The 22,185-nt window shown below is 39.0% G+C and overlaps 1 protein-coding gene across 1 annotated transcript in view; it reads right to left on the bottom strand.

Annotated features, from left to right (window-relative positions):
- LOC115209447 (protein inturned-like) overlaps window positions 1-5,544 on the bottom strand; it is a 156,177-nt gene extending 150,633 nt beyond the window's left edge. Inside the window, exon 1 of the mRNA XM_036500960.1 lies at window positions 5,304-5,544. Within this exon, the coding sequence (XP_036356853.1) occupies window positions 5,304-5,356 (53 nt within the window). The 5' untranslated portion in view covers window positions 5,357-5,544. The remainder of the gene's footprint in view (window positions 1-5,303) is intronic.
- Between the last annotated feature and the right edge of the window lie 16,641 nt (window positions 5,545-22,185).

Raw genomic sequence — 22,185 nt, 5'->3', positions numbered from 1 at the left:
CTTTCAGTTTCTATCTACCAAATCCATTCATAAGGTTTGGGACAGCCTGAGCCTATAGTTGAAGACACTTGCCCAAGGTGCCATGCAGTGGGACCAAACCTGGAATTATGTGGTTGGTAAGCAAGCTACTTACCACACAGCCACTCCCGCACCTATGAGCCACTCCTTAGCCTATATATATATATATACACACATTTCCGTTAAATATTAGGGAAAAATATATATACATATACTCATATTTTGAGTTCTATTAGATAATAACTTTAGTAAATTAGGAGAAATAATCTTTAGCAAAAACATAAGAGCATCTAACTGGGTTTAGAGAATTATTCATATCTATCATTATGGTAATGTTTTATCAATTATCTGTAACTCGTTTCTATTACTGGACTGCAGCCATGCTAGGGCACCACCTTGAAGGGTTTAGTCAAATAAAATCAATCCCAGTACTCATTCTTTATTGTTCTTTAAGCTTGTTACTTATCATATCAGGTTCACTAAGTTAAGGGTATGTAAACAAACTAGCACCTGCTATCAAGCAGTGGTGGTGGTGGTGGTGGGGAGAACAAACACAAAGACACACACACTATATATATATATATATAATAAATATTAGGGAATAAATCCAAATTTACAGGGAAAATCAGATTTAGGATTGAATTCAATTTTATAGTAAAATATTATATAATATTAATTAGAGACAAAACAACTATTTTGCAAATCAAACAAAGAAAGACTTAATCCAATACATAAAAAAATTTAATATAAATTAAATAAAATTAAATTCGCCACTACAATTGTTTCGTGTCTCTTCATGAATGTCCTTAGAAGAGACACGAAACAATTGTAGTGGCAATTTAATTTTAATTAATATTATATATTATATATATATATATATATATAATATATATATATATATGAATTGTTTTGAGTATACGTTTGTCTGGGAGTTTCTTCTTATAGTAGAAGAAATAGCTAAGATTTTTGGCTGTTATTTCTAAAGTTCAGTATGTGGCGAAGCAAATTTTTTGCTGAACCCTAATTATAATTATACTCATAATTATAAAAAATAATAATAACCTCTCGACAGCATCAATGCGCACCGGCCCCCCTCACTGATATGAGGCCCCGCTTGCTAGATCAGCTGGTTATGAAGTTAAACTCAATATCCTTCTAGCCATCGCTCATCAGTTTCCATCTACGAAATCTATTCACAAGGTTTTAGTCATGCTAGGGCCATAGTAGTAGATACTTGCCCAAGGTGCCATGCTATGGGACTAAACTCAGATTGGTTTAGTAGTAACTGAGTAGTAAACTTCTTACAATATAGCCACACCTGCACCTAATAATAATAATATAATAATAATAATAATAATATAATAATAATAATGATGATGATAATAATAATAATCTTTTTTGCTGTAGGCACAAAGCCTGAAATTTGGAGTGAGGGGCTAAGTCAATGACATCAACCCCAATGTTCAACTGGTACTTGTTTTATCAACCCTGAAACAATGAAAGTTAAAGTCGACCTTGGCAGAATTTGAACCCAAAATGAACAGACAGATGAAATGCTGCTCAGCATTTTGCCCAGTGTGCTAACAATTCTGCCACATCACCACTATAATAATAATAATAATAATAATAATAATAATAATAATAATAATAATAATAAATAATAATAATAATAATAATAATAAGCCTTTCTACTATAGGCACAAGGTTTGGAATTTGGGAGGAGTGATAAGTTGATTACATCAACCCCAGTACTCAACTAGTATTTAATCTATTGACCCCGAAGGGATGAAAGCAAAGTCGACCTCAGCAGAATTTGAACTCAGAACGTAAAGACAGATGAAACACTGCTAAGCATTCTTCTCGGCATGCTAACAATTCTGCCAGCTCACTGCTGTAATAATAATAATAATCCTTTCTACTATAGTAACAAGGCCTGAAAATTTGGGGGAGGGGTTAAGTCGATTACATCACCCCAATGTTTCACTGGTACTTAATTTATCAAGCCCAAAAAGATGAAAGTCAAAGTCAACTTCTGTGGAATTCGAACTCAGGATGTAGCGATGGGCGAAATACCACTAAGCATTTTGTCCAGTATGCTAACGATTTTGCCAGCTCACCAGTTTAATAATAATAATAATAGTTGTTGTTGTTTGTTCCTTCTCAAGCCATACCTGGCTCATGAGGGCCGGTTTCCCGGTTTCCTTGGCGTATAGGTTCCCCACCTGGACGGGACGCCGGTCCATCGCAGGTGAGCTGCAAGATGCAGGAGGAAAGGGTGAGAGAAAGTTGTGGTGACAGAGTCAGCAGAAGTTCGCCATTACCTTCTGCCGGAGCTGCATGGAGCTTAGGCATGTTGCTCCTAAACACACACATCACCCGGTCTGAGATTCGAACCTGCAATCCCTCAACTGCGAGTCCACTGCTCTTACCACTAGGCCATGTGCCTCCACTAATAATAATATTAATAATAATAATTTCTAATTATTTTCATTTAGTTAATGATTTCTAATATCATAATTATAATACACATGCACTATGTTGAATATTTTTTTGCATGAAAGGCAACAGTGGCACAGGAGTGGCTGTGTGGTAAGTAGCTTGCTCACGAACCACATGGTTCCGGGTTCAGTCCCACTGCATGACACCTTCGGCAAGTGTCTTCTGCTATAGCCTCGGGCCGACCAAAGCCTTGTGAGTGGATTTGGTAGATGGAAACTGAAAGAAGCCCGTCGCATATATGTATATATATATCATCATCATCATCATCATCATTTAGCGTCCGCCTTCCATGCTAGCATGGGTTGGACGGTTCAACTGGGGTCTGTGAAGCTGGAAGGCTTCGTCAGGCCCAGTCAGATCTGGCAGTGTTTCTACGGCTGGATGCCCTTCCTAACGCCAACCACTCCGTGAGTGTAGTGGGTGCTTTTTACGTGCCACATATATATATGTATGTATGTGTGTGTATATATTTGTGTGTCTGTGTTTGTCCTCCCAACATCGCTTGACAACCAATGCTGGTGTGTTTATGTCCCCGTAACTTAGCGGTTCAGCAAAAGAGACCGATAGAATAAGTACTAGGCTTACAAAGAATAAGTCCTGGGGGCGATTTGCTCGACTAAAGGTGGTACTCCAGCATGGCCACAGTCAAATGACTGAAACAAGTAAAAGAGTAAGAGAGTAAAATAGGTGTTTTATTAAATAAAATAAAATATCTGTCAAGTACCAGTGTTGATGTAATTATGTCAAAATTGTTATCCTTGCAGCCTAAATTAGAAATTATTAAAAGTTGTGGATTGGTAGAAACATTAGCATCAAACCAATTAGATCGACCCCAGTATGCAACTGGTACTTAATTTATCAACCCCAAAAGCATGAAAGGTAAAGTCAACCTCGGTGGAATTTGAAACCGTGAGAAAATATTAACAAATCAACAAACAAAAAAAACATATATACATACATGTGGAGGCGCAATGGCCCAGTGGTTAGGGCAACGGACTCGCGGTCGGAAGATCGCGGTTTCGATTCCCAGACCGGGCGTTGTGTGTGTTTATTGAGCGAAAACACCTAAAAGCTCCACGAGGCTCCAGCAGGGGGTGGTGGCAACCCCTGTTGTACTCTTTCGCCACAACTTTCTCTCACTCCCTCTTCCTGTTTCTTGAGTTCCCAGCTGGGGGGAACACATATGCCACAGAAACAGGGAAACCGGGCCCATGAGCCTGGCTAGGCTTGAAAAGGGCGACGACATACATACATACGGTTGAACGACAGGCAGGTATGTAGGTAGGTAAGTAGTAGTAGTAGTAGTAGGTGGGCGCTACAATGCATCATGTAATAAGCCCGGGAATCTTAATGTTATAATACATTAAAATTATGTGAACAGATCCCAGATCCTTATCCGGTAAAGAAAGAAGAAGGAAAGGAATTTAAGGAGATAATTCTATCTGTTTCTTTATTACCCACAAGGGGCTAAACACAGAGGGGACAAACAAGGACAGACAAACGGATTAAGTCGATTACATTGCGTAACTGGTACTTATTTTATCGACCCAGAAAGGATGAAAGGCAAAGTCGACCTCGGCGGAATTTGAACTCAGAACGTAACGGCAGACGAAATACGGCTACGCATTTCGCCCGGCGTGCTAACGTTTCTGCCAGCTCGCCGCCTTTAAGGGGGTAATTTTATCATTAGCTATGCAGTGCAGCTCCAGACACGTTCTGACATTATCGAGATTGCATGTGCTGTCAAGAAACCGCTTCGTTAGCAACACAAACGAATGAAATGGCGGTTGTTGTCATAACAAAATGTTTAACTCTAGATAAAGCCTTGTATATGTGTATAGATACATAGAGAGAGAGAGAGAGAGAGAGAGAGAGAGAGACAGAGACAGATGGATAGCGAGATAGATAGATGGATAGAGAGATAAATGGATAGAGAGATAGATGGACAGACAGACAGACAGACAGACAGATAGTTAGATAGATAGATAGATAGATAGATAGATAGATAGATAGATAGATAGATAGATAGATGTGCTTGCCTTTGTGTTGTCTTGAGCGCGAATATATGTATGTATGTATGTATGTATGTATGTATAAATTGCCCAAACATGCTCGTGGGTAAGTGTTAATACATTAATGTCCTTCTCTGTGACTGTCTCTAAGTGGGTCTGTAGGTACTTTCTGTAACCTTTAACATCCATAAGATTTTCTTTGACAACTAGTTTCTTTCCCCCTCCATTTCTCATATGTGTATACATAAATACATAAACATGTGCAGGCAGATAGATAGATAGATAGATAGATAGATAGATAAAACCATGCTGTTGCTACTATTACTACTATTCTGTTAAATAATTGATAATCTCAGTTCACGGGCCGTCAAAGCGATTACAAGACCACATAATTTTCTAACTGATTATGTAGGTCCGATACGTAAGGTAACAGACGAAGAGAGAAATAGCCAGAATTACGAATAGGAGATGGTTTACATTAGGGGGCGGGGGAAGAGAAATTGGCAAAAAAAAAGGGGGTTTTGAGAACAATAAATACAATAAATGAATTACATAAATAACAATAAATACTACAAAAATATTTTTAAAAAAACCATAATGAATAGCGTTATAAAAATTGGGCATCTCCGAACTGAATGGACAACCACCTTTTAGGGTGAACGAAAGCATCCGACATAACAACGAGGATGAGATGATATAAACAACAACAACAACGATAATAATAATAATAATAATAATAATAATAATAATAATAATAATAATAATAATAACTACTCTTTCTTTCGTGCGGTTCTCGGGGCAGCACTCTGGTAATAACCATCAGACATAATTGTTATGAAAAGTGTACTTTAAGACATCGGAAAGGTAAAAAAAATCATTAATAGAACAACACTTGAGTATTTTTCTTCCAAACGAAAACAGAAAAATAATAAACCAGGTAGTCTGCTTTGCTTAATTAATCCGTCCAACGACTAAAATGAACGATCAAAAAACTGGCTAACAACAACACAAGCTATCGGGATTAGTGACATACGGGCTTCCACTGCTAATCCTTAAACCTTTTTAGTCTTCACGTAGGAAGAGTAAAGAAATGTATTATATATATATATATATATATATATATATATATATACGTGTGTTTACAGAGAGAGGGGGGAAGGTGAGTGTGTGGGGTGGGCGGTGTTGGACAAATAGAAAATAAACGATCGTAGCGTACGCGTAACATTTATCTACCTGTAACCCTCGTCACCCCGATATTTCTTCGGGTTTATACGTCTAAGATGCGGGAGAAATCTATTTCCAAATTTGATCTTTTTTTAAAAAAATTATTCCACCTTCCACACCACCACCACCAGCCACTTCTTTATTGCTGAAGTTTGGTTTTTTTACGATGTTTTCTTTTTCTTTCCTGATTTGTATATTTTTTTAATCTTTTATCTTTTACTAGCAGTATCGCCCGGCGTTGTTCGGGTTTGTTTCGACCCTCTAGAATTGGAATTTTTGGAAAGTAAAAATTTTGCATTATGTAGCTTGTTATTCTTGTTAAGTGAACATTTTTCTGGTTGAAATACACCGAAAAATGGCGACACAGCAGTCAAAAAAATCGTAAAAAATAGGGATTTTCATAGAAAAAAAGCACCTTTGTGATGTAAATAATTTTTGGTCTTAACATGGTCCGATTTGAATTTTTTCTTCTACGGAAGGAAGAGCAAGCCTTCTTCTACCATACTTTCAATTTTAGTCAACTTGCGCCGCAGGGTCTCGGAGGAGATACTATTAGCTGAAGGCTACCAAACCTGCCACACACACACACACACACACACAGACAACTTCAGCTTTATATGTATAGATTCGTTTCAGTCATTAGTCTGCGGCCATGCTGGGGTACTGTCTTGCAGAACCTTTTTTAGTTGAATGAATTGATCCCGGTACTTTTTTTTTAAACCTGGTATTTATTTTATCGATCTCTTTTGCCGAACTGCTAAATTACTAGGACACAAACACACCAACACCGGTTGTCAAGCAATGTTGGGGACAAACACACACACGCTCACACATATACATAAACCGATTCGCAGAGCGAATGCCGACCGACGACAGCAACAGAAAAACTGAGGACGCATAGCTTAGTGGTTAGGGTGTTGCGCTCACGATCGCGAGATTGCGGTTTCAATTCCTAGACCGAGGGGGTGATGCGTTGTGTTCTTCGGCATGAGGAATTTCAACCATGTTTCGTGGTCTGCTACCACAACAGCTCCTTTATAGGATCCAGTTAGCTCAAGACATCATCAGGAGGAACCACGTCCGGTTTCGGCCCCCTAATCCTCTACCGTTTTGACGTGGCGCCCCCCATCCACACACCTTTCAGAGGTGTCTTCAGCTCTGGTGTTGAGTGCACATCTTCTTTCTCCTTCTTTCTTCTGTTCCCTGGCCTCTTCGATGTAGCGTCAACAAGAGTCAGCGGACGACTGACTGTCTTATCAAATTTCCTTTATCTCAGGCTGCTCTGCCGTCAATTTGATGGAGGGAGTGAACTAATGTACAGCACATACATTTGATCACTATAAATGAATCATTTGTACAGGTCGTTTGTAAAAAAGCTGATTGATTAAGGCGGCGAGCTGGCCGAAACGTTCGGGCGCCGGTCGAAATGCTTATCAGTATTTCGTTCTGAGTTCAAATTCCGCCGAGGTCGACTTTACCTTTCATCCTTTCGGGGTCGATTAAATGAGTACCAGTTACGCACTGGGGTCGATGTAATCGACTTAATCCGTTTGTCTGTCCTTGTTTAGCCCCTTGTGGGATGTAAAGAAATAGGTATTTCGTCTGCCGTTATGTTCTGAGTTCAACTTCCGTCGAGGCTGACTTTGCCTTTCATCCTTTCTGGGTCGATAAATTAAGTACCAGTTACGCACTGGAGTCGATGTAATCGACTTAATCCCGTTGTCTGACCTTGTTTGTCCTCTCTATGTTTTGTGGGCAATAAAGAAAAACGAAACGTTAGCACGCCGGGCGAAATGCTTAGCGGTATTTCGTCTGCCGTTATGTTTTGAGTCCAAATTCCGCCCAGGTCGACTTTGCCTTTTATCCTTTCGGGGTCGATTAAATAAGTACCAGTTACGCACTGGGGATCGATGCAATCGACTTAATCCGTTTGTCTGTCCATGTTTGTCCTCTCTGTGTTTAGCCCCTTGTGGGTAGTAAAGAAATAGGTATTTTGTCTGCCACTACGTTCTGAGTTCAAATTCCGCCGAGGTCGACTTTTGCCTTTCATACTTTCGGGGTCGATAAATCAAGTACCAGTTGCATACTGGGGTCGATCTAATCGACTGGTCCCCTCCCCCAAAATTTCGGGCCTTGTACCTAAAGTGGAAAAAAAAAAAAGCTGATTGAAGTATGAAAAACAAAGTCGACATTGACATCCTGGGACCATTGTTGCGAAGCACTTTGTCCAGGGCGCTAACAATTCAGCCAGCTCACTAAGTTAATATTAATTATTATATTAATCGTTACTCTTTTACGTGTTTCAGTCATTTGACTGTGGCCATGCTGGAGCACCGCCCCAGGACTTATTCTTTGTAAGCCTAGTACTTATTCTATCGGTCTCTTTTGCCGAACCGCTAAGTTACGGGGGCGTAAACACACCAGTATCGGTTGTCAAGCACAGGCACTCAAACACACACACACACACACACACAACACACACACACACACACACACACATACACATACACACACACACCACACATATATATATATATATATGCGATGGGCTTCTTTCAGTTTCCGTCTACCAAATCCACTCACATGTCTTTGGTCGGCCCGAGGCTATAGTAGAAGACACTTGGCCAAGGTGCCACGCAGTGGGACTGAACCCGGAAACATGTGGTTGGTAAGCAAGCTACTTACCACACAGCCACTCCTACGCCTACATCACCGATTCTCTAGTAAAAATATAAATAATCGATCCGCTGAATATTTGTGTACCTGATCGGTTATCAATTATAATTTTCCACTTAACATCACATACTTTGATAGTCATCATTCAGTTAATATCGATAGTTAATGATTTTGTTTGAGTTTATTTTAAGTGCTTGTTATTCTCTACCCAGATGTTTTCTCAAGGTATGACCCATATCCTATCTTTTGGGGTTGCCAATATTTTTGTGAAGAGTAGTTTATTTACTCTCTCTCTTTCTCGCTCTCTCTCTCTCCTTACTCTTTTACTTGTTTCAGTCATTTGACTGCGGCCATGCTGGAGCACCGCCTTTAGTTGAGCAAATCGACCCCGGGACTTATTCTTTGTAAGCCTAGTACTTACTCTATCGGTCTTTTGTGCCGAACCCCGCTAAGTTACGGGGACGTAAACACACCACCATCGGTTGTCAAACGATGTTGGGGGGGGACAAACAAACACACAAACATATACACACACACACACACACACACACACACACACACCCACACCCCACAACACACACACACATAATATATATATATATAATATATATATTATATATATATATATATATACGACGGGCTTCTTTCAGTTTCCGTCTACCAAATCCTCTCACAAGGCTTTGGTTGGCCCGAGGCTATAGTAGAAGACACTTGCCCAAAGTGCCCAAGAAGTAACATGGAAATATAAAGAAAAAAAATTTGCAGCTAAGCTTTGATAAAAAAAAAATCTCTGTTGCGTAATATATGCTAAATATTTTGTTCGTACATGGTAGAGGTACATTTTTTTAGGGCTATCGAAGTGGGACGAGAGACAAAAATAGTTGTAAAATGGTTGACAATCACTGGTTTAATGCTATAATACTTTGTGTATGTGTGTGTGTGTCTTTCCTTTACTCTTTCTAAATATGTTATTTCTCACCTGCGTCCGCTCATCCCATCAAAAAAAAAAATCTGTAAAGAATATGAGGTCCTGTAAAACGAAATACCATCGAATATTTGGTTGCGTGATGAAGTAAATTGTTTGAGACCAGACCCGAAATATGTCACGCTTCCATGCAATATGCCGGTAAACTAACAAAAGGGCTCCTGCCCTACCTTAATGAGGTATGTATATATTGCTCTCGTGAGCAACCGAATCGAATCAGCAAATACTTCGAAATAGGTTATTATTTTCTATTACCTCATACATTTCACAGAATCCATTCTATTTTAACTTATTAAGCTTCAACATTGTTGAAAAGAAGACGTTTATTAGTAGAGGCAGTAACTAATTTTAAGAAATAAAGGACAACATTTGTTAGTTTGGTTGTATACTGTCAATCTAACACGAACGTGACAGTAGGGGGTACACCACCGCTGTTTAGCCCTAGGAAGCATCGACGCCTCCTGATGGCTCTGACACATTTTTCCTGTGTCCTTCCTCCCCCCTTCGTAAACGTATATAAGGACACAGGAAAAATGTGTCAAAGCCATCAGGGGGTGTCGATGCTTTCTAGGGCTAAACAGCGGTGGTGTACCCCCCTACTGTCACGTTCGTGTTAGATTGACAGTATACAACCATTCTATCGCCCCACCACCGTACATGCCTCTACGAGAGATTTAGACATTTAGTATTTCTGATTTGTTAGTTTATTTGAATGAATATGGAAGGATATCAAAGTAAAATTGTAAACAGTGTTAGGAATGGCAACTAGAAGACGAAAATGTTTTCGAATTTTGGTTGCGTGATCATATGAAACGACAACAAAGGAATTGCCTGTTTTCGAGATTTATTCTTATTACATCTTATGTCTGGACAGACATGCATCTCCAATCAAAAAAATTGCAGAGATTCGGATTAATCGTTTTTTCATTGTTGTACCAAAAATGTTAGGCAGAATTCATGAGAATCAAAACAGCTCAGAAATGAGCCTGAAAAAATATTCAAAAAATTTTTTAAATACGAATGAAATTTCCAGAAAAATATTTATTTCAGAATCGTAATTTCTGTTACGAGAAAAACAGGAATATGTAAGAACAAATAATAATTTCTGTTTTCATGTTCTCATGAGATAAGGGAGTTTCGAGAAGATAGCTATTCCAAAACCGCACCGAATATTCTTTTCTACTGTAGGCACAATCCGAAATTTTGGGGGAGAGGACCAGTCGATTAGACCGACTCCAGTACGTAACTGGTACTTAATTTATCGACCCAGAAAGGATGAAAGGTAAAGTCGACCTCGGCGGAATTTGAACTCAGAACATAAAGACAGACGAAATACCTATTTCTTTACTACCCACAAGGGGCTAAACACAGAGGGGACAAACAAGGACAGACACACGGATTAAGTCGATTACATCGACCCCCAGTGCCGTGACTGGTGCTTAATTTATCGACCCCGAAAGGATGAAAGGTAAAGTCGACCTCGGCGGAATTTGAACTCAGAACGTAACGGCAGACGAAATACAGCTACGTTTTTCGCCCGGCGTGCTAACGTTTCTGCCAGCTCGCCGCCTTAAAACCGCACCGAATATCGTTCCTCAGAAGGTTTGGAATAAACAAGTAATCAAGAGCATTTTGGTGTGATTCCTTCATCAATGACAATAGACTTATATATAGACTTATATATAATTCGTCGCTACGTTCTGAGTTCAAATTCTGCCGAGGTCAGCCTTACCTTCCATCCTTTTCGGGTCGATAAATTAAGTACCAGTGAAACACTGGGGTCGATGTAATCCGTTTATCATCCCCTAACACAAACTTGTTGCCTTTGTGACAAAATTTGAAAACATTATTCCTTATTTCTTCTTGGTGATCTCCCCCACCTTTTAGAGTTTTTTTGTGTTTGTGGGTTAATTTTTAAGTTAAGCATTGTGGTCAACTCCTGCTCCGTTCTCGATTCAGACTGGAAATTATGTCGTTGTAGGAGGTCGTTATTTTAGCAGGATACTCATGATCCTAACTCTACTGAAGGTGATGGGATTGTTTTACTTTGTGTAGAGAGCACAGCTAGTGATAGGATAGAAACTCGTGCATCGCCCTGTGGGACAACTGATTTCTTTGTACGAATAAAACTCAGTCATTTTGCAGTCGTCACAGGTTAGGTTTCCAGCTGAGTGCCTCTAGAACTGTATTCATGTCTAATTTTCAGCGGGACATAACTGGAGCCAATAGGGATGTGGAGAGGTTTCGATGTGCTGGAGATTGTGTAGATTAAAACAGAAGAGAATTAGAGTAGGAATAAGTAAATGTATACAGCTGATGGACTTATATATAAGTCTACATCTATGGACTTCATTCCAGTCTAGATTTCACTCATCATCTCTTACACAAAAGCAGGTTATACACCTTATTCCTGTCTGAAACACCATTCTGTCAATCCCTATCAGCTTTCCAAACTACGCTCGGAAGATGAAATTTCGGCAAGTAAATAATTCATTCCTTTCAACGAGTTACCTCCCTTACACTTTGCAACCAATACTAAATTTTTAAGAAACTACGTAATTTTTGGAAATTATGATTTAATGATTATTCTTTTTTATTTTTTTCGTCTTTTACTTGATTCGGTGATTGGCGCGTGACCATGCTGGGGCACAGCCATGAAGGGTTTAATTGAGAAAATTGACCCAACCCCCGTACTAAATTTGAAAGTCTTGGATTCTATCGCACTTTTTGGCTGAATCACTAAGCCGTAGTGACTAAGGTAACATTGTCAAGCAGAGGTGGAGGACAGATATAACATAAACACAATGCTACACACACACACACACACACATACATATCTCTGTATGTGTGTGTGTGTGTGTGTGTGTGTGTAAATATATGTATGTATGTATGTATGTATGTATGTATGTATGTATGTATGTATGTCTGACTACATAGACTTCGTAGTCATAAAGTGAGACAGATGAGTGACAACCTGGCCACTGGTGGTGGTGTAACACATCATGCTAATTATATCTTATTTCTTCACTACCCACAAGGGGCTAAACACAGAAGGGACAAACAAGGATAGACAAACGGATTAAGTCGATTATATCGACCCCAGTGCGTAACTGGTACTTAATTTATCGACCTAGAAAGGATGAAAGGCAAAGTCGACCTCGGCCGAATTTGAACTCAGAACGTAGCGGCAGACGAAATACGGCTACGCATTTCGCCCGGCATGCTAACGTTTCTGCCAGCTTGCCGCCTTCTAATTATATCTACTAATTATATCTGCCTGGCATGTGGAAGAGAGTGTAATTCGGCAGGAGGACTTAAACGACATGTAAAGGTACATGAAGCCCAGTTACAACTACAGCCGGCTATTAGCGGTAAAGGTTTTAGTTGCCAATTTTGTACAAGACATTGTAGATCTTTAGCTGGGCTAAAAAGTCACATTCGATCACAGCACCAATAACAGTTAAGCTTCGTGCAATGGCCATACTCAATAACGAGGGGGCGGCCATAATGTATGTATGTATGTATGACGTCACAGTATTTTATGCTCGTCCTGTCTATTCAGTTTCCATTTTACTTGCTTATATTAGCAATACATTGACATTCTATGCTTCGTCGTTTGTTCTGAAGAATAGAAGAAATGAATTAAACAAATTTATAAACTTATGAATAAATAATACATAAGAACATTTAGAACGGGCAACATCCCAATGTGTTTGTATTCATCTGCAATTCTACTACTATCGCTAGTATTGTTTTTTTTTTATGTTTGTCTGTCTGTCCGTCCGCCTCTCTATCTGTCTATTTATTTATCTGTGCATCGGTCTGTCTGTCTGTTTATCTATCGTCTGCTTGTCTATCGTGTGCTTTTCGCTCTTTCTCTCTCTCTCTCTATTTATCTATCTATCTATCTATCTATCTATCTATCTATCTATCTATCTATCTATCTATCTATTATCTATCTATCTATTATCTATCTATATATCTATCTATCTATATATCTATCTATCTATATATATATATAATATATATATATATATATATATATATATATATATATATATGTTTGTCTGTCTGTCCGTCGGCCACTATTTATTTATCTGTGTATCGGTCTGTCTGTCTGTTTATCTATCGTCTGTCTGTCAATCTATTTCATTTGTTCAAAATGAAAAGATCCCATTTGTCTGTTAGTCTATCGTGTGCTTTTCGCTCTCTCTCTATCTATCTATATATATATATATATATATATATAATATATATATATATATCTGTCTGTCTATTTGTCTGTCTGTCCGTCGGCTTCTCTGTCTATTTATTTATCTGTGTATCAGTCTGTCTGTCTGATTAACTATCGTCTCTTTATCTATCTATCGTCTGTTTGTGTATCGTCTGCTTTTCGCCTACCCCCCTCTCTCTCTCTCTCTATCTCTATCTCTCTATTTATCTATCTGTCAGTCTCTCTGTTTGCCTGTCTATCTATCTACCTTCTTTCTTTCTCTTTTTCGTTCTTTGTTTCTTTCTTTCTTCATTTTTATCTTTGACCTCGTAGCAAAGAGAAACAGAAGGGAAAACGCCAAGCATTTACTCCGATCTTCTGGCATGGAAATTTCGCCTCCTTTTATATCAATGTATGTATCTTTATAGAGAACCAGCCATTGCTTAGCGGTTATCATTCCGATCCTCTTCTCACTGAGTTCATATCTTGCCGAGAGACCCACTTACTGTAATTTGTTTTCTTTTTGCATGACACGATTGCCCAAGGTTCCCGTGGTCTTTTCCGTAGGCTTTTCTATCCACGGACAAACCTAATCTGTTTTCCCTTTTTACATTGGCATTTCTGTGATACACGATCCCTATTGATCGGCCCCACTTTTTTTTTTTCACGATCCCTTTTGATCGGAATTCGTCCCCCACTTCTCCCCCTTCTGTTCTTCCCAAAATGAAAAGCTCTACTTTGTATTTTGTCCCTTCTGTGTTTAGCCCTGCGTGGCCAATAAAGAAATCTATCTTGCCGAGATTAATTTTACCGTTCATCCATTCAGGATCGATGCGTTTATACTAACTTTGTACTAAAGATGATTTGTTCTGATTTCTTTACTCATTCGTTCTATTTCAGAGCTTTAATTTATCATTAACTAGCAGTATCGCCCGGCGTTGCTCGGGTTTGTAAGGGAAATAACTATATAAGCATTTTTAGAGAGTTACTTCCTTATAGATGCCAATTCGGGCTTTCTTAGCCATTTCTGTTTTGGTGTCTTCAAGCCATGAAGTCGTTGTTCTAAAAGAATGCTGGTCTCCTTGACAACGCTTTACGACGTTGATTTCCTTACACTCCCTTCCCCACAGCTTCACGAGGGAGGGAAGAAGGGGGAGAAGCAAACAGGTGCAGGTGTGACCATGGACGCCAACTCCGCCGCCATCGACACACGAAAAATTATGCATTAAAATGGAATAAAAAATGATGTTAAATTATTTTTAAAATCGTAGACTCATCGTAGACGCGCGCTAATACTCAGACGGGCTCGATATGAATCACGACTATAAGATACCTGAATTTGGTTAAACTGCACCTCAAAATGTGGGAGTAGTTAGGAATCTAAATCGAAGGGGACAGACACTCACACAACTACAGTTTTATATATAGAAATTTTTTTCTTTTTATCTTTTACTTGCTTCAGTCATTAAGCTGCAGGTTTGAAGAATTTTGTTTCTTTTTTGTTTTTAATTGAACGAACCGATCTCAGTAATTATTCTTTTCTGTTTGTTTGTTTGTTCTTTAAGCATGGTACTTATTCTATCGATCCTACCAGTCTCTTTTGCCAAACTGCTAAGCAGAATAACGATTGTCAAGCAATGGTGGGGACAAACACAGGCAAGAAGACAAACACACACACCAGATGTGTGTGTGTGTGCATATACGATGTGCTTCTCTCAGTTACCGTCTACCCAAATCCATTCACAATACTTTGGTTGGCCGCACGCTTATAGTAGAAGACACACAGAAGATACCACGAAGTGGGACTGAACCCGGAGTCATGTGACCAGGAAACAAGCTTCTTATTTCTTTACTGCCCACAAGGGGCTAAACACAGAGGAGACAAACAAGGACAGACAGACGGATTAAGTCGATTAGATCGACCCTAGTGCGTAACTGGTACTTATTTAATCGACCCCGAAAGGATAAAAGGCAAAAGTCGACCTCGGCGGAATTTGAACTCAGAACGCAGCGACGGACAAAATACCTTTTTTTTTTTTTTTTTTTTTACTACCCACAAGGGGCTAAACACAGAGATGACAAACAAGGACAGACAAACGGATTAAGTCGATTATATCGACCCCCAGTGCGTAACTAGTACTTATTTAATCGACCCCGAAAGGATGAAAGGCAAAGTCGACCTCGGCGGAATTTGAACTCAGAACGTAGCGGCAGACGAAATACTGCTAAGCATTTCGGCCGGCGTGCTAACGATTCTGCCAGCTCGCATCTTACCACACAGCCGCTCTTGCACCATATATTTAGTCTTCGGGGGAAGGAAAGGGTTCTGGTCAAACCTGGAGAGGACTGCCAGGTATAAAACTGCCCAAGGCATGCAGCGTGTCACAACAGTGTTCATACGATTCTATCAGCGAGTTGATGACCACAGCAATATCTGTGCCTACATCAAGTAGCAATGAAAGACGGTGTAAGGGAGATAACTCCGCGTTTTTTAGATATTCCTATTTTCATTATTAGAAATATGTGACACACGAACCTGTGTAACATTAATAACCTCCGAATAGGGGAGTTCAGCCGCTTCCCCTTGCTGGTCAGGTATTTGAAGACTAGTTTCAGGGTATTTGCCCTTTATCAATGTAGAGCAGCCGAACCTAGTATGCGGCGCTACTGACCGTCTGTTCAAAGGATTATTTACCTAAATTCAGTGGAATACATCCACGGGATTTCATTGTTTTGAATTTATTCTAACTTGTTAATAAAAACACACACTGTAAAATATCTTTTATTTTTTCACATTTTTCAAGCTTTGGAGTGTGGCCATGCTGGGGTACCGCCTTTTTTTCTTTCTCTGTAACGAATATCAGTCGATAAATTCATGAAAATAAGTAAGTTTGTATTATGTTGTTGTTGGGACGTGTCAGTTAACGTTTTGGGTGGGATGCCTCCTCGGTTTGGATTCTAAAAAATAAAACGATAGTCTAGAATAAATATACAAAGTAGATAAATAATCAAATAAAATGTAATTTGTGTGTGTGTGTGTGTTTGTGGTCAATCCCGCCGATGTCGACGTACGAGTTTTTAAAGCAGATGGTTTACAAAAAAAAGCTGTGAAAGAGAGAGAGGGGCAACAGAGAAGATGTGTACATATATATATATATATATCATATATATATGTGTGTGTGTGTAGGGAGAGAAAGAGAGAGAGAGAGAGAGACCGGAGTAAGCAAATAAATGCAAAACAAGGTGGAAAAAAGAGTACTCAAATACCAGAGGTAGGGTAATATACTTTATTAAAAAGCATCAGAAATATCACAGAATCTGTTACTCGGAGTTTTACGTCCACTGCCGTCGGACAGTTTTGTTAGAATGGAACAGAAATTACGATATAATCAAACATAAAAAAGTTTAAATGATACACTTTTGAAAATGGTGTTGTTTCGTTGATCCTAAGGCCTTAAGCATGCGATAAACAAAATTCAGTATAAATGCATTTTGTTGTAAAATAGAAGAAAACCTTAAATCGAAGGGCAGAGTCTAAATGCATATGGTAAATAATTATATACAAAATACTAGCAGAATCGCCCGGCGTTGCTCGGGTTTGTTTCGACCCTTTAGAATTGGAATTTTTTAAAAGTAAAAATTTTGCATTATGTAGCTTGTTATTCTCTTTAAGTGAACATTTTTCTGGTTGAAATACACCGAAAAATGGCGACACAGCAGTCAAAAAATTGTAAAAAATAGGGATTTTCATAGAAAAAAAACACACCTTTTTGATGTAAATAATTTTTGGTCTTAACATTGTCCGATTTGAATTTTTTCTTTTACGGAAGGAAGAGCAAGCCTTCTATCATACTCTCAATTTTAGTCAACTTGCGCCGCAGGGTCTCGGGGGAGATAGTGTTAGTTGAAGGCTACCAAACCTGCAATACACAAACAACTTCAGCTTTATATATATCGATAAATGAATTAATGCATTAACAGTTATATCCATTTAAAAATTGAAATTAAAAATAAAAATTACGTAGATATTTTTTCAGCAGCATATACTCATACTTTAAAAGACTCCGCCGGTTACGACGACGAGGGTCCCAGCTGATACGATCAACGGAACACTTGCTCGTGAAATTAACGTGCAAATGGCTGAGCATTCCACAGACACGTGTACCCTTAACGTAGTTCTCGGGGATAATCACGTGAAACAGAGAGTGACAAGCTGACCCTTTGAAATACAAGTACAACTCATTTTTGCCAGCTGAGTGGACTGGAGCAACGTGAATAAAGTGTCTTGCTCAGGACACAACGCGTCGCCGGGAATCGAACTCACAACCTTACGATCATGAGCCGAATGCCCTAACCACTAAGCCACGCGCCCTCACATACTCATACTAAACCATGTATAATATACATATATACCTTACAATATACAGATGCTTGTACATAGTTATATACATATATATAGGCGCAGGAGTGGCTGTGTGGTAAGTAGCTTGCTAACCAACCACATGGTTCCGGGTTCAGTCCCACTGCGTGGCATCTTGGGCAAGTGTCTTCTGCTATAGCCCCGGGCCAACCAATGCCTTGTGAGTGGATTTGGTAGACGGAAACTGAAAGAAGCCTGTCGTATATATGTATATATATATATATATATATATATATATATATATATATGTGTGTGTGTGTGTGTGTGTGTGTGTTGTGTGTGTGTCTGTGTTTGTCCCCCTAGCATTGCTTGACAACCGATGCTGGTGTGTTTACGTCCCCGTCAGTTAGCGGTTAGGCAAAAAGAGACCGATAGAATATGTACTGGACTTACAAAGGATAAGTCCCGGGGTCGATTTGCTCGACTAAAGGTGGTGCTCCAGCATGGCCGCAGTCAAATGACTGAAACAAGTAAAAGAAATAAAAGAAATAAAAGAATATATAGGTGAGACATTAATATATACACAAATACACATATACATATATGTACGCACACATACACGCGCACAAAATCCCTTGGTGTATATACATATATTGTTTGTATATATACGTTATGATGTAGATGTGTCACTATATTTGTTTTCTAGCGTAGGAGTGGCTGTGTGGTAAGTAGCTTGCTTACAAACCACATGGTTCCGGGTTCAGTCCCACTGCGTGGCACCTTGGCCAAGTGTCTTCTACTATAGCCTCGGGTCGACCAAAGCCTTGTGAGTGAATTTGGTAGACGGAAACTGGAAGAAGCCCGTCGTATATATGAATGTGTGTGTGTGTGTGTGTGTGTGTGTGTGTGTGTGTGTGTATGCTTGCATGTGTGTTTGTCCCGCAACATCGCTTGACAACCGATGCTGGTGTGTTTACGTCCCCGTAACTTAGCAGTTCGACAAAAGAGACCGAGAGAATAAGTACTAGGCTTACAAAGAATAAGCCCTGGGGTCGATTTGCTCGGCTAAAGGTGGTGCTCGAGCATAGCCACAGTCAAATGACCGAAAGAAATAAAAGAGCAGGTGTATGTATGTTTTGTGGATGTATATATATGTATGTGTATGTGTCCATACGTGTACATGTACGTGCGTGTATGCGTGTAAATATACGTGTACGTTAATATTTACGTACATATGCACATGGATGTATATGTATACGTGTATATACTTATATTTGTGAGCATGTATTTGCGTACAAATTTTTGTATATTTATATACGTAATCATATATGTGTATTTGTATGCATATCTACAGTTATGTATAATAATATAAATAATATATAAATATATGCATATATACATACATATATGTACATACCTACATATATATGTATATATGCATGCATATACGGGTACAGGACATCAAAAAAACGTTGAACACAATGAGAAACGAAAACATAAAAACAAGAACATGGAAACGAACTTTTTTCGAAAAAGAAAACAAACAGAGAAACGAGACATAAAGAATATTCCCCTTCTTCAGTAGTCCCTGTTTCAACTACTCCAAGTTTTCGAAGACAAGGACAACTGAAGAAGGGGAATATTCTTTATGTTGTACTAGCAGTATCGCCCGGCGTTGCTCGGGTTTGTAAGGGAAATAACTATATAAGCATTTTTAGAGAGTTATAGCCAAAAAATAGCAAAAAAAAAATGCATTAAAAGTGGGAAAAAAATGATGGTAAATTTTTTTTAAATCGTTGACTCATCGTAGACATTTTTAGAGAGTTACTTCCCTTATATAATGGCGAAAAAATGCATTAAAATGGAAACAAATGATGGTAAATTATTTTTAAAATCGTAGACTCATCGTAGACGCGCGCTAATACCCAGAAGGGCTCGATATGAATCACGACTATAAGATACCCGCTTTTGGTTACACTGCACCGCAAAATGTTGGAGTAGTTAGGAATCTAAATCGTAGGAGACAGACACACAACTTGACTTTTATATATATAAAGATGTCTCGTTTCTCTGTGTGTTTGTTTTGTTTTGTTTTCAGTTGTTCGAAAAACAATGTTCGTTTCCATGTTTTCATATTTATGTTTTCATTTCTCAATGTATTCAACGTTTTTTCGATATCCTGTACCCATATATGCATGTATATATACATATATATGTAGGTATGTACATATATGTATGTATATATGCATATATTTATATATTATTTATATTATTATATGATCGAACGCCACGTATCCTTTTCCACGTAAGTTTTATGTTATAGTTATGTGTATATCTGTCTCTATATATAAAGCTGAAGTTGTCTGTGTGTATGGCAGGTTTGGTAGCCTTCAACTAACACTATCTCCTCCAAGACCCTGCGGCACACGTTGACCAAAATTGAGAGTATAATAGAAGAAAGCTTGCTCTTCCTTCCGTAGAAGAAAAAATTCAAATCGGACAATGTTAACACCAAAAATTATTTACATTAAAAAGGTGGGGGGTTTTTGCTATGAAAATCCCTATTTTTTACGATTTTTTGACTGCTGTGTCGCCATTTTTCGGTGTATTTCAAACAGAAAAATGTTCCCTTAAAGAGAATAACAAGCTACATAATGGAATTTTTTTTATTTTCCAAAACTTCCAATTCTAAAGGGTCGAAACAAACCCGAGCGATGCCGGGCGATACTGTTAGTACATATGTGATCTTATTTTATGTGTGCATTCGTGGAGCACAATTCGTGAAGTATTTCTCCTTTCTTTTTCCTCCTCGATACTCGTTGGTGTCTTTTACGTAGCAATCTCTTTCTCTCTTTTCTCGCTAGTTTTTCTGTTTTAGTTTCTTTTTCTTTTTTCCTTTTTGTTTTTTTTTTTACTTTTTATCTCCTTCCAACATACGCTTAATGTACTTCCCATCTCTTTCGTCGGTAACAACTAAGCTGTATAAGTAATAAACCAAGAGATATTTTGCCCGTGTATGTGTGCGTACATATATGTATTTTTTTTTTTTTTTTACTTGTTTCAGTCATTTGACTGCGGCCATGCTGGAGCACCGCCTTTAGTCGAGCAAATCGTCCCCGGGACTTATTCTTTGTAAGCCCAGTACTTTTTCTATCGGTCTCTTTTGCCGAACCGCTAAGTGACGGGGACGTAAACACACCAGCATCGGTTGTCAAGCAATGCTAGGGGGACAAACACAGACACACAAACACACACACACATACATATATACGACAGGCTTCTTTCAGTTTCCGTCTACCAAATCCACTCACAAGGCATTGGTCGGCTCGGGGCTATAGCAGAAGACACTTGCCCAAGATGCCACGCAGTGGGACTGAACCCGGAACCCTGTGGTTGGTTAGCAAGCTACTTACCACACACCCACTCCTGCGCCTATACGTGTATTTGTGTATATATTCTTTTATTCTTTTTTATGTTTCAGTCCAATGACTGTGGCCATGCTGGAGCACCGCCATTGTAACCATCTTTCCACTTTCCACCTTTGTCGGAGCGGCTTTTGGTGAAGGATGGAGTTCGATGCTACTGCCCTCTTTTGAGTTCTTTGCTTAGATATTGGCTCATCTGGGATCTCGGCGAGCCAGAGGTCAAGTTCACATTGAAAACGTCTACATCCACTCCATGGAGGCTCCTCAGATGCTTTTCGGAAGACAGTTAAACAGCTGTAGGCCCTTGAAACCCAAGCTATTGCAGTACATCGTCATTGGTGTCTCACCTGTATATGCCTATATATGTATATAGCTATGTACAAGCATCTGTATATTTTAATGTATATATGTATATTATAGATGATTTAATATGTGTATATACTGCTGAAAAATATTTTAAATGGATATAACTGTTAATGCATAGACATGGTCGGCACTGCTCTACTAGAATACGAGACAACGACAGGAGCAAAACTTAACCAAGAAAAATCAGTGGGGCAGGAGTGGCTGTGTGGTAAGTAGCTTGCTAACCAACCACATGGTTCCGGGTTCAGTCCCACTGCGAGGCATCTTGGGCAAGTGTCTTCTGCTATAGCCCCGGGCCAACCAATGCCTTGTGAGTGGATTTGGTAGACGGAAACTGAAAGAAGCCTGTCGTATATATGTATATATATATATGTGTATGTGTGTGTGTCTGTGTTTGTCCCTCTAGC

The sequence above is a fragment of the Octopus sinensis genome, linkage group LG3, assembly GCF_006345805.1.
Source record: "Octopus sinensis linkage group LG3, ASM634580v1, whole genome shotgun sequence".
Taxonomy (NCBI): domain Eukaryota; kingdom Metazoa; phylum Mollusca; class Cephalopoda; order Octopoda; family Octopodidae; genus Octopus; species Octopus sinensis.
The sequence above is the reverse complement of the archived record's forward strand: the minus strand, read 5'-3'. Positions and strand labels throughout refer to the sequence as shown.